The following is a 16,722-nucleotide window of genomic DNA, read 5'->3' on the forward strand; positions in this document are numbered from 1 at the left end:
TGTGTGTGTATGTATGTATGTATATGAATGTGTGTATGTATGTGTGTGTGTATATATATATATATATATATATATATATATATATATATATATATATATCTGTACTCGTAAGGTAGAGGCATATAGATCTCTGAGAGGCTGGCCTGGTCTACATAGAGAGACCCTGTCTTGAGAAAGCCTGTAATCCTAGCCACTAACAAGTCTGATAGTAATGATGAAAGCCTATTTCAAAGAAAAACAGCCCTTTTATTTATTTGGTGTACAGATAACTAGGTCTTTAGGTCAGATAGATAACACTAACTTTTTTTTTTTTACACCTTTATACTTAGAAATACATATATACTTTGGGGGCAGAAATAGGATAATTATCATTTTGAGATGATATTTTACATTTATTACATTGAACATATAAATGGTATAGTTCACAGTATGGTTTAAGATTTTCTTTTTTTAGGCCGAGTGTGGTGGCTCATGCCTTTAATCCCAGCACTCAGGAGGCAGAGGCAGGCGGATTTCTGAGTTTGAGGCCAGCCTGGTCTACAAAGTGAGTTCCAGGACAGCCAGAGCTATACAAAGAAACCCTGTCTTGAAAAAACAAAAACAAAAACAAACAAAGAAAAAACAAACAAAAAAAGATTAGGATGCCCAGAACTTGTGAAACCTTTCTTTTACCTCCTGAGTGCTGGTGTTACAGGCATACGCTGCTAGTCCTAGTTTATGAGATGCTGGGGACTGAGCCCAGGACTTCCTCCGTGTTAGGCCAGCACTCTGCCAGCTAAACTATCTCCAGCCAGAAATACTTTTATTTTGAAATTATTTTGTGTGATTTTTCCTCCTAGGATAAAAGAAAATAGCTATAGAGTAACGGCTGCTTTTTGTCACTCACTGCTGTTGAACAGAGTAGGACGGTACTCAATAGTTGAATACAGTGTGATCAGTAACTGACGAGGTGCTCTCTCTCAGGAACTACTTTATAATTTATATTTTAAGATATCATATAACCAGCAGCACTCTGAATTCTTAGCACTTGGGAGGCAGAGACAGAAGGTCTTCCTGAGTATTATACAGAGAATTCAAGGCCAACCTGGGCTGCCTCCATAAGACCTTGACTCAAAAAGGCAGAGAGAAGGGAACTTTTTAAATGTCTTTCTGGAAGAAATTCCACTTAGAGTTGAAGAGTGGTATCACATGCCTGTAATTGGAGCCCTTGTGGAAGCCAAGGCCAGCCTGGGCTACAAAACAAAACCAAGTATATTTCCTACTTTATAAAAAATCAGGAAAAAAAAAGTAGTGTTACGTTTCCCCTTTAAAATCTGAAGTGTATGTGCTGTGATGCACAAGTGGAGTTGTGATAAAGGTTGTAGCCTCCTGTATATACTGTGGAGCTACTTAATGAACTAGTTTTAGCCTTTGAGTACATAGCCATTTTAGGTTGGTTGTGGTTGTTGTGGTTTGCTATCTTCTTTAGTGTGTGTGTGTGTGTGTTGTGAGGTGGGGTATGTATGCCACAATATGCACATGGAGGTAAGAGGACAACATGGTAGGAATCAGTTCTCTCCATCCACAGTGTGGGTGCCAGGGATCAAACTCAGGTTAAGCTTGACAGGAAGTAAGTACACTTACCTGTTGAGCCGTTTGCTGGACCTTTGTTTGATCTTTGAGACAAAGACTACCACTGTACTCCAGGTTGGCCTGGTATTTGTTGCTCTGTAGCTTAGTCTGGCATCTAACTTGGTGGTGATCCCCTGGCCCAGTCTTTGACATGGTGCAATTACAGGCATGCACCACCTCATGGATTTGTTTGTTTGTTTGGATTTTTTTTTTACTGGGAAACTAGGTTCAATGACAGCTAATACCTAATATCCTCTGAGCATAGGGAATTACAAGTTCAGTTCACTGAGGCGCTTGGTGCTGTACAAAAGCAGTTGGTGCTAGTGAAGTTTGCTGACCCCTCCTGGCTTTGCCCTGAAACAGCTGCACCTTGACTGTCTGGGAGCAGCCTTCTGGGTCAAAGGTCAGTTTCTCTACAGTTGGGAGATTTCTGAAAAACAACTGGCATTTGTTGAGTTTTTAATCATCTTTTCAAGCTTATTTGGAAATGAGCCGTAAGGATTTAGCCAGGACACTGGGTGCTGGGAACGTCACAGTGATTGCGGTTGTCTGCGAAGCCTTTTGCTGCCGTATATTGTAGGAGGAGTTTAAATAGAACCCTTTTAAAAATTCAATTTGGGGCTGGTGAGATGGCTCAGTGGGTAAGAGCACCCGACTGCTCTTCCGAAGGTCCAGAGTTCAAATCCCAGCAACCATATGGTGGCTCACAACCATCCACAACGAGATCTGGCGCCCTCTTCTGGAGTGTCTGAAGACAGCTACAGTGTACTTATATATAATAAATAAAGTGTGTCTGAAGACAGCTACAGTGTACTTATATATAATAAATAAATCTTTAAAAAAAAAAATCAATTTGTTCCTTTATTTTTAACCAGGATTAAATTAATTACAACACCTAAATTAATAAAAATCAAAATGCAAGTTATTAAATTAATCCTTTTATTAATCATGTTTTGTTTTGCACAGTTCCTGAAGAATTCATGTACAACCCTTTAACCAGAGTTTATGGAGAACCTCACAAAAGACCTGAAGTCCAGAATGCTACCATTGAGTTTATGGCTCCTTCAGAGTACATGGTGAGCTCCCTTTTCTTTCTTTCTTTCTTTCTTTCTTTCTTTCTTTCTTTCTTTCTTTCTTTCTTTCTTTCTTTTTTTTTTTCTTTCTTTCTTTCTTTCTTTCTTTCTTTCTTTCTTTCTAGAGCAGGGTGTGTTGGTTGTTTTGTTTGTTTGTTTTTGATGTACTGTGTAGCTGTGGTTTGTCTGGTAGTTGCTGGTTAGCTGAGGTTAGCTTCAAAGTTCCTATAATTCTGTTTTAGACTTCCAAGTAATGTGACTACTGTTGCAAGCCACACCCCCAGCCATCACACTGCAGTTTAAAATTATATAATATCTTCTAACAAAGTTCTCTTTCTTAGCTGAGAAAGTATTTGTTCACAAAGTAGAAGTGCTTGCTGTGCAAGCCTGATGACCTGAGTCCCCTTCCCAGAACCCACACAAAGCTGCAGGGGGAACACCTGGTCCTGGTACCCGCACACGCACACATCATACACATATGCCATGCACATACACACATGCAGTTAGATTACAATGTTCAGAGAGTAAAGGTGTATGGGAAGGTCTACTTCAGTGTCTCATCTATATCAAGAATTTGCAGCATAATATTGGGATCATATTTATATCTCAGTTAAATCAGACTTCTGTGTTTTATAAATAATGCTATCGGGCGTGGTGGCACACCCTTTAATCCCAGCACTCGGGAGGCAGAGGCAGGCGGATTTCTGAGTTCGAGGCCAGCCTGGTCTACAAAGTGAGTGCCAGGACAGCCAGGGCTACACAGAGAAACCCTGTCTCAAAAAACCAAAAAAAAAATAAAAAATAAAAATAAATAAATAAATAAATAATGCTATGTAATCTCAGCATTCGGGAGGTAGAGGCAGGAGGATTAGTTCAAGCCTGAATTACACTGGAGTTAGGCCAGTGTGGACTGTATAAAATCATCTTCAAAAACAAACAAAAAATGGGCTGAAGATATGTTAGGGGCTAAGAGCTTTGGGGCTGGAAGGATGACTCAGCAGTTCAAGAGCACTGGCTGCTCTTCCAGAGGATGCAGGTTCAATTCCAGCGTCCACAAGGCAGCTCACAACTCCCTGTAACTCTATTTCCTGGGGGTCTGACACCCTTATATAATCACACATGCAGGCAAAACACTAATATACATAAAATAAAAATAAAGAAGTCATTAACAAAGAGGGTATGGTTGAGTACTCTGAATGCTCTTGCAGAAGCCCTAAGTTCAGTTCCCAGCACTCATGTGGCAGCTCACAATGTCCTGTAACTGTGGTTTCAGGGGATCTGAGGCCCTATTCTGGCTTCTTTGTGCACTGCATACAAGCAGTGCATGTATGTACATGCAGACACAAATATACATAAAGTAAAAAAAAAAAAAAAAAAAAGCCCAGGTCTCTTGACTTTAGATACTCTTTTACTGAGCCTTAATTGCATTTAAGCAAAAAGGAATATGAAAATGATGCTAACATGTAACACCAGCTTAACTTGTCTAATGAGCATATTTCTTTCTTCTTCTGTGTGTGTGTGTGTGTGTGTGTGTGTGTGTGTGCATGTAAGCCCCTGTATCATGCCTCAGGTGCTATCCATCATATTAGTAGCTTTTTGTTTGAATAAGGTCTCACTATGTAGTTCTGACCTGTCCTGAAACACTTGAGACCAGACTGGCCTTGAACTCATAGAGGTCTACTTGCCTCTGCCTCCTGAAAGAAGCTAGGATTTAATGCATGTATCACTAAGCCACCCACCTTGGTTTTTTGAGACAGGATCTCTCATTGACCTGGGAGTCATTGATTAGGCTAGGCTCACTGCTTAGAAAGCCCAAGGGTTCCTCCTTTCTCTGCTTCCTTAGCTCTGGCTACAAACTCATGCCCCAACCCAGGCTTTTCACATGGGTTCTGGAGATTAAACTTGGATCCTCATGCTTCTCTGGCAGCACTTCAAGTGAGATATATATATATATATATATATATATATATATATATATATATATATATATATATATATATATTTGTTTTGTTTTAACCTGTATGTGAGATTTAGTCTCTTTTACTATGTAATTTATAAGGGGTCAGTCTTTTTAATTGAGTCACTGAAGTTATTAGTAATAGTTCTCTGTCAAATTAAAGTTAAAGAACCCAAGCATCTGCTGGGTGTGGTGTTACACAACTTTAATCCCAGCACTCGGGAGGCAGAGGCAGACGGATTTCTGAGTTCGAGGCCAGCCTGGTCTACAAAGTGAGTTTCAGGTCAGCCAGGGCTATACAGAGAAACCCTGTCTCGAAAAAAAAAAAAAAGAGAGGCAGGTAAATCTCTGAGTTCAAAGTTAGTCTGTTCTACATAGCAAGTTCTAGGACAGCCAGAGCTACATAGAGACCCTGTCTTGAAATGCGTTAAAGAGGAGGAGGAGAAGAGAAGAAAAAGAAGAAATATGCTTAGTAGACAAACCATACATAAATGTGTATGTTATCAAATAATTATGAAGTAACCAGTTGTGTTAGTACTATCTGGATCAAGGCTGTAACATCAGTTGCTACAGAGATAGCTCACGGGTTAAAAGCACTGGTCGACTTCCAGAGGATCTAGATTTGATTCTCAACACCCACATGAGAGCTGACAACCATCTTGTAACTCCAGTTCTAGGGACTCCATAATCCCCTCTACCTTCCAGGTTGTGTGCACATGGTACACAACAAAACACCCTGCACATTAAGAGCATTGCCAACACTGCCAGCAGCCTGTCATAGCGTATGTTCTTTCCTGCCTAGAGAAGTCTCTTCTGAGCTATGCTAGACACTTCTCTTCTATCCGTTTGAAATGGATAGTATCTTCAAATGAGCAGTTTGTTTTTTCAGAGGTATGTAGGTATGTTCTAAAGGACTGCTTTCATAGGTTAGCTTAGGTCTTACTGAGCCCCTGTGTAAGTGGGACGTGCATCTGTACTCAGGGAAGTGCTTCCATCTGCTGCCTCTACTTTATAATCTTTATGCAGTAATTTTGTTGTATGTGACCCCATCATATAAATACAAATTTAATACTGTTGGATATTTAATTGAACTCTTTTTCCTTCTAGTTACGACCACCACAACCTCCAGTGTACCTCTTTGTATTTGATGTATCTCACAACGCAATAGAAACTGGATACTTGAATTCAGTTTGCCAGAGTTTGTTAGACAATCTGGATCTGTAAGTGTCTTAACTCAGCTTAATTTGAAACAACTAGTGTCTTCAAAATGAAGTTAGGTTTTTGGGAGTTTGTTTGTTTGTTTGTTTGTTGAGACAGGGTTTCTCTGTGTGGCCCTGGGTAACTGAGAACTTGATCTGTAGAGTAGGCTGGCCTCAAACTCAGAGATCTACCTGCCTCTATTTTCCAAGTGCTGGGCTTAAAGGTGTAGGAAACCCAGTGGTTTTGTTAAAGGTCCTTACATAATTATGTTCTGAAGGATCAGGTAAATGGGTTAGCATAGGCCTTCCCTGACCCTGTGTAAATGTGAAGAGGACTGTGAGGAGCCTTGGTGCTGTCACCTTCAGCAGGCTGCTGGGCTGCTCCGTGGAATCCTCCTTCCCACCCCTTTCCACTTGACTCTTTTCTTCTTTTTTGTTTTTGCTTTATTTGTTTTTTGCTTTTTTGAAACAGTGTTTCAGCTGGGCAGTGGTGGCCCACGCCTTTAATCCCAGCACTTGGGAGGCAGAGGCAGGCGGATTTCTGAGTTCGAGGCCAGCCTGGTCTACAGAGTGAGTTTCAGAACAGCCAGGGCTATACAGAGAAACCCTGTTTCAAAAAATCAAAACAAAAAAAAAAAACTCCCTTTGTAGATCAGTGGGCCGTGCTGGTCTCGAACTCACTGAGATCCTCCTGCCTCTGCCTCCCTACTGCTAGGACTAAAAGTGTGCATTATCACACCCAGGATCATTTGATTATTCAGGCAAATCTCTCTCGGCCATCATAGCATTTTGCCTTTAAAGTGTAAGATATTACTCTATAGTCAAGGCAGGCCTCAGTCAGTCTGGCCTTATACTTTTATCAATCTTCCTGCCTCAGATTCCTGAGTGCTGGGATTATAGACATGAGCTCTGTGCTAGCCATGGTATGATTTTTAACACCTAGTTCATTATTATTTTTTTTATTCTTACTTGTCTCAACCAATATTGTGTCATAGGCTTGCTAGAGTAAAAGTTCAAGTAGTATACATGTATTCCATTTGTTGTCATAGTTGTGTCTCTTAAGAGAGCTATGTTTTATATGTTATATGCACAGGATATATATAATGTATAAAAATTAGTGTGACCTTTCAGTATAAGAAAGGATAGACTGGATTTCCCCATAAACCGAGTAACTTCCTCACATTGGCCAAGGGCGTTCTTGCTCCTCTGTGTGTGTATATCTCACAATCTAAGCATCCATGGGAACCAAGGATGAAATAGGCTGGAAGCTTGTTCCTTTCCACTAAGAAATCTTGTTCTGTATGTTGGGTCCTTTAAAAGATACTTTTGATCCTCTTTGTTCTTAAAGGCATTAAATAATAGAACAGGTTTGTGTATTTGTTTTAAATAGAGGTAGTAACTAAATTTACATTGTATTTAATTTTTTTTCTTTCTTTTTTTTTTAATGAGTGTTTTGCCTGCATGTGTGTATGTGCACCACATGTGTGCCTGGTGGCAGAGAAAGTCAGAAGAGAACATTCAGTCCTCTAGAACTGGAATTACAGACAGTTGTAAGCTATCATGTGGGTTCTGGGAATCGAACTGGGTCCTCTGCAAGAGCAGTCAGTGTTCTTAACCACTGAGCTATCTCACCAGCCCTTCAATGCAGTTTAAAATGCTATATCACAATTTTTTTTGAAGCATTCTTTTTCCTGTGATGTTGGAGACTGAGCCCAGAGCCTTATACCTGTCTGCCAGGTTCTCTACCACTGAGCTAAATTCCCAGCCCCAAGCATTCTTTATAAAAATAACTTGAATTTGGTCCCAGTTTTGTACATATTTTCAAGGTTTTTAAAAAACTCACATATACTAAAGATAATTTACACCTTTATTATAGAAGTAGCTGATTTTAAACAGCTGCAGTTTTGCTGCTTTTTATGGGTTATTTGCTTTCACTTGAAGAGGGTGTTTTCATAGCAGGTAAACCTTGGCTGCTGTAAGCACCTGTGTATGCTGGGCCACACTCGATAGTATTACAGTGTGTGCTTACGTGTGACACAGAGAGAGAGAGAGAGAGAGAGAGAGAGAGAGAGAGAGAGAGAGAGAGAGAGAGAGAGAGAGGACAATGATTAAAACGTTTTTGTGAATTTGTTTCTAGGCTTCCTGGCAACACTAGGACAAAAATCGGTTTCATAACATTTGATAGCACTATCCATTTCTACAGTCTTCAGGAAGGTCTCTCCCAGCCTCAGATGCTAATAGTTTCAGATATTGACGGTATGTGTTACACTCAAACTCACTCAACTTCCTGGAGAATTGTCCCTTTCAGAAATGTTTCCTGAGGTCTTTGATGTGTTAGGAATGTGTGACATGACTCTAGTATAATAAAGAGAAGTCGTTTGTTTTGTTTTGTTTTTTTCAGAGCTAAACCCGCTGAATAGCCCAGGCTGGCCTTAAACTTGTGTGTACCACAGGGCCAGGCTGAGAAGTCCTGAGTGGAGAGTTATTAGACTGTTGGGGTTATGAGAGTCTTTAAGTCCAGTCTCATTTTATCAGGGACCAGAAGGCTGACGGAGGAGAAGTGATTGCTGAGCAAGGAAATAAAGTCAGCTTGATGTTAGAGCTTGGGGGAGATGTGGCTGTCTTCCCTTGGAAGAACCTGAGGGCTGTGGGTGTCGCTGTGTGGGCGAGCTCCTGCCTGTGCCACATAGATAGCAAAGGACGTTTACCACTGACGTGGGGTGAAAGATAGACGATGAAGCTCAAAAGCAGACCCTAGGAAGCAGCCAGTGATTTATTATGTCAAGGCTGTTCGGCAAGGGAAGGCTGACATGAAAAAGAGTGAGCTTGGGCTGTTTGAAGAACATGAAGTAAAGCAAACATGGTAGCACATGGAGACAGGCGACTCGGCACAGCCTAAGGCCGACCTCATCTCCATTGTGAGTGCCAGGGCAGCCAGCGGTAAGTAGTGAGCTCCTGCCGCAGAAAACAAAAAGCAAAAAAAGAAAGTAAATGTAAGAGTTAAAAATATGCCAGGCAATGGTGACACGCACCTTTAACTCTACCACCGGGGAGACAGAGGCAGGAGGATCTCTGATGACTTCCTACAAGTAACACCCCAAACACAGGCAGTTAGAGGGAAAAGCAAAACCACACCATTGGTTTTCATCAATACTGAAAGCTCTTGCACTAGGTAAAGCAGACCTCCTGACCGGAGCCCGACACCGGAGCCACATAAGCAGATGGAGAGCACGGTCTCCTGCAAGCTGGGTTCCGAACTCCAGATGCTTGCTTGCCTCTCCCCTGTTGCACACAGACAGACAGACAAACATATACATAACCTACCTGAGAGGCTGGAGAGGCTCAGTAATGAGTGCTTGTCAGACATTCATGGAGCCCCAACACCACATAAACCTGCATGGTACCCGTGGTGGTCAGGGATAGTACCTGTAAATCCCAGCCCTCAGAAGGCTGATCCAGCAGGATCACTGAGTTCAAGGCCAGCCCCGCTTGCAAGTTCCAGGTCAGCGGGGCCTACATAGTAAAGCCCTGTTTTTTATTTTGTTTCTTTGTTTGGTTGGTTCTTTGAGTTTTGTTTTTTTTTTTTTTTTTTTTTTTTGGTTTTTCGAGACAGGGTTTCTCTGTGTAGCCCTGGCTGTCCTGGCACACTTTGTAGACCAGGCTGGCCTCGAACTCAGAAATCCGCCTGCCTCTGCCTCCCGAGTGCTGGGATTAAAGGCGTGCGCCACCACGCCCGGCGAGTTTTGTTTTTAAAGGCAGAAGGATCAAAGTTGAGGTTCATCCTCAGCTACAGCGACAGTTCAGCGACAGCCTGGAATATGTGAGACCCTGTCTCAAAACAAAAGTAAACTCTTAGTGGGTATGCCAGCATATACCTGTAATATTTGGGAGCTCGTGTAGAAATTTGAAGTACATAGTAAAGCCCTGTCTTAAAAGGCTCGGTGGCTAGGATCTCATTAAGTAGTAGAATGCACCCTTAACATATGCAGGGCCCTGGGCTTAGTCTGTAACCTGCAAAAGAAAAACACAATACCAGTTTACCAGGGAATAGTCTATGTATAGAGGAAACCAGCCCATGGTGTGGGGGAAATGCTTGTAATTATGTATCTGATAATGAATTTTTTAAAAGGTGTATTCATTTTATTTACATGACTACACTGTAGCTATCTTCAGACACACCAGAAGAGGACGTTGGATCCCATTACAGATGGTTGTGGTTGCTGGGAACTGAATTCAGGACCTCTGGAAGTGCTCTTAACTTCTGGCCCATCTCTCTAGCCTCTGATAATAAGTTGTTTTTATTTATTTATTTATTTAGTCCATGAATGTGTTTCTGTGTCTGCTAATGTCAGACCAAAAGTGTCGGGTCACTGGATCCCCTAAAACTGGAGTTACAGGCAGTTGTAAGCTCCTGACATGTGTGCTAGGATTTGAATTAGCACCTTCTGGAAGAACAAACGTTCTTAACCTACTGGGATGTAACTCCAACGCTAATAATAAATTTAATATGGAGAATAAATTCAAAATATATTTTTCCTAGGAATTAAATTACTTTTCTCTGATGAAATCAAACTAGGGAAAGGGCATTATAAGGAATTTACATGTTCATTCTCTCACTTATCAAAAAGTAAGGAATTTTATGAAGGTCCTAAAAATTAATAAAACATTTTTGTTTTCAGACAAGATCTCATGCACACTAGGCTGGCCTCTTGAGCAGGAGTTATTCTTTTCCTTCTAACGGTGTTTTGTAAGCTGGACATTGTAGTATATACTTGTGTTCTCAGCACTCGGGAGACAGAAGCAGAAAAATGATCCAGGCCAGTTTGGGCTACCTAGTAAGACCCTGTCTCAGAACCAAATGAGGGGCTAAGGAGCTAGCTCTGTCAGTAAAGTGCTTGCCTTGCAAGCCTATGGACCTGTTCCCACCTCCAGAATCCACATAAATTCACATAAAAAACATCAGAAGTGGTGGTGTACTTGGAATCACAGGTTTGAAAGGCAGAGTCAGGCAGATCCCCGGGCCTTGCTGGCCAGGCAGTCTAGCCTAATTGGTCAGTTCCAGGCCAGTGAAAGATCTTGTTTCAAAGAAAGTGGATGGTATTTCTGAAGATGCTACTCTATACTATCTTTCACGCCCACCCCCATGCACCGGCGTACACAGCATGTGGGCATTAGAAAATTAAACAAACCAACAACAACAAAAAACACTACCTAACAAGAAAATGAAAGAGTGGCTATTCTAAGAGGCTCACCTGAAGTGATGGCGTGCCTTCTAGTTCCCCTGCTTCTGCAGGACCATAGGGGCACTGCTGTGCAGTTTCCTTTTGGAAGAAGCCTTGCCTGCACGACAAAAATATTAGTAAATTATTACTTCAGATTAAAAAAAAAAGCATTGCTGTATGATCTGATAAGTGCCTTCGGAGTTATGCCAGAAAGTAGAATTGGATGCCCTGGAACTGGAATTACAGATAACTGTGAGCCACGTGGGTGCTGGCAACTGAAGCTGGGTCCTCTAGGAGAACAGCTAGTGATCTTAACTGTTGACCCAGCTCTCCAACCCCACAGCTGTCTTTGTCATACTCAGAATGTATCTTTTGGCCAGGCATAATAACCACACAGCTTTAATCTTAGCACTTGGGAGGCAGAAGCAGGTGGATCTCTGAGTTTTAGGGTAGACTGGTCTACTTTAAGAGTTTCAGAGTCCCAGCACTTGGGAGGCAGAGGCAGGAGGACTTCTGAGTTCGAGGCCAGCCTGGTCTACAAAGTGAGTGCCAGAACAGCCAGGGCTACACAGAGAAACCCTGTCTCGGGAAAAAAAAAAAAAAAAAATCAAGAGAGGGGCTGCGAGATGGCTCAGCGGGTAAGAGCACTGACTGCTCTTCTGAAGATCCTGAGTTCAAATCCCAGCAACCACATGGTGGCTAACAACTACCCATAATGAGATCTGACACCCGCTTCGGGTGCATCTGAAGATAGCTACAGTGTACTTATGTATAATAATAAATCTTTGGGCCTGAACAAGCAGGGACTGAGCAAGTGGAGTTGACCAGAGCAAGCAAAGGTCCTAAAAATTGAATTCCCAACAACTACATGAATGCTCAAAACCATCTATCTGTGCAGTGTACTCATACACATAAAATAAAAATCTTTAAAAAAAAAAAACCAAGGGGCTGGAGAGATGGCTCAGCAGTTAAGAGCACCAACTGCTCTTCCGAAGGTCCTGAGTTCAATTCCCAGCAACCACATGGTGGCTCACAACCATCTGTAATGAGATCTGATGCCCTCTTCTGGTGTGTCTGAAGACAGCTACAGTGTACTTAGACATGATAATAAATAAATCTTTTTTTAAAAAATCAAGAGGAAAGATAAATAATAAAATGAATGCTTCTTTACTCTTTCAGATGTTTTTATACCTATGCCAGAGAACTTACTAGTAAACTTAAATGAAAGTAAAGAGGTAAGGCGTGCTTTCCTACCTGCCATGTTTAACTGTAACACTGAATGCATATTTCTGAAATAAACTTTAAGTTTTGCTTTTCTTTGATGTTTTTAGGCTATGTAGCACTTTATATCTACTCTTAGTTTACGTTCAGTAGCTGGACAGTTCTTGAGGTCAGCCTTGTACTGGTTGTTTTTACTCTAAGGCAGCAGGTTATCTGTGGTGGAGCAGAAGTCAAGTCTCTTCCCAAGGGAAGAGCGCCTGGAGGAGGCCTGTCCTGCAGGCCAGGCCGTGTGGGGAGAGGGAGGGTTGCTGAAAGAAGGCTGCTGGTCACTGCGGAAGCACATAGCCAGGCTGCTCTCAGTGCTTTTGCTTTTCTGATTCACAGAGTGTCATTGGGTCAGTTCAGAAGAAACTCTTATTACCTGCCTGGAAATTGCCATGACATAATACAGTGAGAGGTGAACAGAATGTGTCTGAAGGGGGGATGTTGTCTACCCTGTACCTGCATATATGCCGTAGGGTAACATTTAACTAGCAAGTCTGTGCTCTCCACTGTTGTCAGTGGAGACTGTGCTGTAGCACAACGTATTTTTCCCCATTAATTCTCTTATCTGTACAACCTAACTTATATAGGCAGTTGGTTTTGACTTTGTTTTTCTTTTGTAGTAATACTACTAGTTAGCATCGTTACTGGATATCTTAGATTTTGCAACAGGAAAAAGTTAAACTCACTTTGGAACTTAAAAGAATAAAGTTTGTAAAGGTGATAGAGAAAGCCATGTTTCATGGCATTAAAATAGATAATTTTCTAAATTGTGATGGTTCTTTTGCATACATTCTGGACTTACAGTCTTGCTAGACTATTGCATGTGCAAGAACTGTAAGGCCCCAGTGTTGATGTCTTGCTTGCCAATTTATAATGTTTATTTAAAATGGCTTTCTTGTCATTGACCAACTTCATTGTTTATTGTACTGTCCATAGATTCTCAGACCATCATCATGATTCAATGTCCTGTCTATTATATTAAATAATAATATATTATGAAAAAATTTTCATTGTAACATTCTTGAGTCTTCTTGCTTATTTCACAAGCTTGTCCAAGATTTACTGAAAACACTGCCACAAATGTTTACTAAGACACTGGAGACCCAGAGTGCCTTGGGTCCTGCACTTCAGGCTGCGTTTAAGCTGATATCACCAACTGGTGGTCGAATGTCTGTCTTCCAAACACAACTCCCAACGCTTGGTGTAGGAGCCCTGAAACCACGAGAGGAACCCAACCAAAGGTCATCTGCTAAGGTTAGACCACCAGGAGCATAGCCTGGGCTAGCTGGAGCTGTCCCTTTAACCAGAGAACTTGTTGCCATTTGATTTATTTTTTCAGCTGTGAGGAGGAGGAGGAGTAATGAGTAAAGGGTTTCACGTGTATTTCCACATAACTGTCCTATTATTTTTTATACCTGCCTGACACATCTGTGCTTTATCATCTTTAGTACTTTAGGCTGTTGGAAATCCAACCTGGCTTTGATGAGAGAGTCTGGAAGACTAAGAGAATTTACTAGGGGCAAAGTGGAACCAAAATGACCATTAGAAATGGTCATAATTTGGAGCTGGGCGTGGTGGTGCACACCTTTAATCCCGATACTCAGGAGGCAGAGGCAATTGGATTTCTATGAGTTTGAGGCCAGCCTGGTCTACGGAGTGAATTATTCTAGGACAGCCAGGTATACACAGAAAAAACCTGTTTCAAAAAACCAAATAAAAAGAAAAAAGAAAATGGTCATAATTTGATAGACTAACAGCCTAATATCCAGGGATTGGTTCTGAGCTTTTGTGTAAGAGGGTTAGGAATTTGCATTTCCTAAAAGATAAGAGAAAAGCAGGTCCACCATATAACATAGTTTCCATGCCATTCCTGCCATGCCAGACAGCTTAAGTTCTAATGCCTATGAGATAGGGAGGGTGCACTTGAGTAACGGATGCTTTAGCTCCTGTTCCTCTGTAGATGAAGAGACAACCACACGCCACATAGGCATCATTAGCGTGTCCTCATCAGATGGAGAATGTATTAGGCTAAAGTGTAAATAATAGTTACCTTTGTCTTTTCATGTAATTATTATGACAGAATTAATAATAATTATTATAAGTAATAGAGGTTTTTTCTTTTTTTATTTAAGTATTTCTTCTTAATAGTAAACAGAATAAACATAAGCCCTCAGTAAGTACTTTAGCACTGTAGTATTACCCTAACCATGTATTTATTTTTTGATGAATTTAAAATTTTCTCCTTATATTCTACAATTAATAGGAAATACATCTGACACCATCCACTGACTTCTATAAGAAATTAGCCTTGGACTGTTCTGGGCAGCAAGCAGCTGTTGACTTATTCCTTCTCAGTGGACAGTATTCGGATTTGGCTTCTCTAGGTATGTTCTTGCCCCTTTCTTCCTTCCTTCCTTCCTTCCTTCCTTCCTTCCTTCCTTCCTTCCCTCCCTCCCTCCCTCCCTCCCTTCCTGTTGTTGTTGTTGTTGTTGTTGTTGTTTTGAAACAAAGTCTCAGGTAGCCCATGCTGACCTTGAGCTCCTCTGGGTCCCGAGAGAGATGGCTCTGATGTCCTGATTCTCCTGCCCCTTTTCTCATGTACCGCAATTACAGGCTTGTGCTGTCACACCCAGCAGTGACTTCTATTTAATGTTTTGTTTGTCTGTTTGGATTTTTATTGAATAAATATCAGAATGATGTTGTAACAGTGTTCTGAGTAGAGAAGCAGGTGAAGATAAGCCTTATTCTCTGGGAGTGTTAGTCTTATTCATTGCCATGGCTGTCGTTTCAGCTTTCTTTCTTGTTTTAAGTTAATTTTTTACATTCATTTATTTATGTTTGTATACATGTGGGCAGGTGTGACAGGTGTGAAGGTCACACCCTACAGGACTTGGGTCTCCTACCACCTGGGTCCGGGAATCAGACTCAGGCTATCTGGCTTGGTGGAAGGCACCTTTACCCACTGGCCCAGTTTTCTATTTATGAAATGGAGTCTTAGTGTTATCCAGATCTTGGCCTCAGCAATTACTCCCGCCCTCCACCATAATACACCTTCAAGTAACTGAAACCATATGCATGTGCCACCATGTTTGGTCTCCTGCTGACCAGTCACTTTATCAGACACTTTAGTCTATTAAAGCCTGTACCTTTTTTAATCTATTATAATTCTTGTACTTTTTTTTCCTTAGTGATTTTTCGAGACTGTTTCCCTTTGTAGCCCTGGCTGTCCTGGAGCTTACTCCGTGCCCAGCTCTTTTTTTTTTTTTTTAAATGAGACAGACTCCATGCCCAGCTTTTTTTTAAAAAAATGAGACAGTGTTTCTTCACATAGCCCTGGCTATCCCAGAACACATTGTATAAACCAGGCCAGCCCCCAAATCATAGAGATCTTCTTACTCTTGCTCCCAAGTGCTAGGAGCAAAATCATACAGCACTACACATGACATTGTACTCTTAATTGGTATAAGGGAAGTAGAGAAGTCGCTTACTATAGCACTATTATAGGAGTAGCATATTCTTTTTGGTGGTACTTTGAGACGTTAGAGAGGAATGTGAACAGTTACTTTGATGGGAAGTATTAGTAGTTATTATTTTAGAGGAGTGTATTGAGAGGCTGAGGGGTGTGTGTGTGTGTGTGTGTGTGTGTGTGTACACAATATAACCCAAATTATGTTGCCCACATTATGACTCCTAGCCGCCTATAACTCCAGCTCCCGGGAACTTGATGCCTCTGGCCTCTGTAGGTACCTGTACTCATGTGTACAGACCCAACATACACATGCATCTAATTTAAAATAATAAAATTGAAAGTAAATGTATACTGTAGTCCCACGCACGAGTGAATAAAGGGGTGTCTAAAAGGAGTGTGTTCTCTTCCAGGCTGCATCTCTCGGTACTCAGCGGGTAGTGTGTATTACTATCCCTCGTACCATCACCAGCACAACCCAGTGCAAGTACAGAAACTACAGAAGGAACTACACAGGTACCTCACTCGGAAGATTGGATTTGAGGCAGTCATGAGGATCCGGTGCACCAAAGGTGGGAACAGTTTTTTTCCCTCATAGAGGGTACATGATAAAAAATATTTATCTTACAGGATTTACCCTGCAGAGATACATTGAGTTTTAGAATGTGAAATTATGGGCTGGAAAGATGACTCAGGGGTTAAGAGCACAGACTGCTCTTCCAGAGATCCTGAGTTCAATTCCCAGCAACCACATGGTGGCTCAAACCATCTATAATGGGATCTGATACCCTCTCCTGGTGTGTCTGAAGACAGCTATAGTATACTCATATAAATGAAATAAATAAATATATTTTTTAAAAAAGAATGTGAAATTATACACTATGCAATTAAAGGGGGAAAACTATTTAAATAGGAAATATTAGGGCTA

The 16,722-nt window shown here is 41.3% G+C and overlaps 1 protein-coding gene across 2 annotated transcripts in view; it reads left to right on the top strand.

Moving 5' to 3' along the window:
- Sec24a (SEC24 homolog A, COPII component) overlaps window positions 1-16,722 on the top strand; it is a 65,761-nt gene that overhangs the window by 29,594 nt on the left and 19,445 nt on the right. For both annotated transcript variants that reach the window (XM_021175566.3, XM_021175567.3), the window contains exons 9-15: window positions 2,578-2,687; window positions 5,749-5,861; window positions 7,978-8,096; window positions 12,242-12,297; window positions 13,376-13,582; window positions 14,592-14,712; window positions 16,208-16,366. In XM_021175566.3, coding sequence (XP_021031225.1) covers window positions 2,578-2,687; window positions 5,749-5,861; window positions 7,978-8,096; window positions 12,242-12,297; window positions 13,376-13,582; window positions 14,592-14,712; window positions 16,208-16,366 — 885 coding nt within the window. The remainder of the gene's footprint in view (window positions 1-2,577; window positions 2,688-5,748; window positions 5,862-7,977; window positions 8,097-12,241; window positions 12,298-13,375; window positions 13,583-14,591; window positions 14,713-16,207; window positions 16,367-16,722) is intronic.

This window comes from Mus caroli, unplaced genomic scaffold, assembly GCF_978045245.1.
Source record: "Mus caroli unplaced genomic scaffold, Mus_caroli_1 scaffold_13, whole genome shotgun sequence".
Classification (NCBI taxonomy): Eukaryota; Metazoa; Chordata; class Mammalia; order Rodentia; family Muridae; genus Mus; species Mus caroli.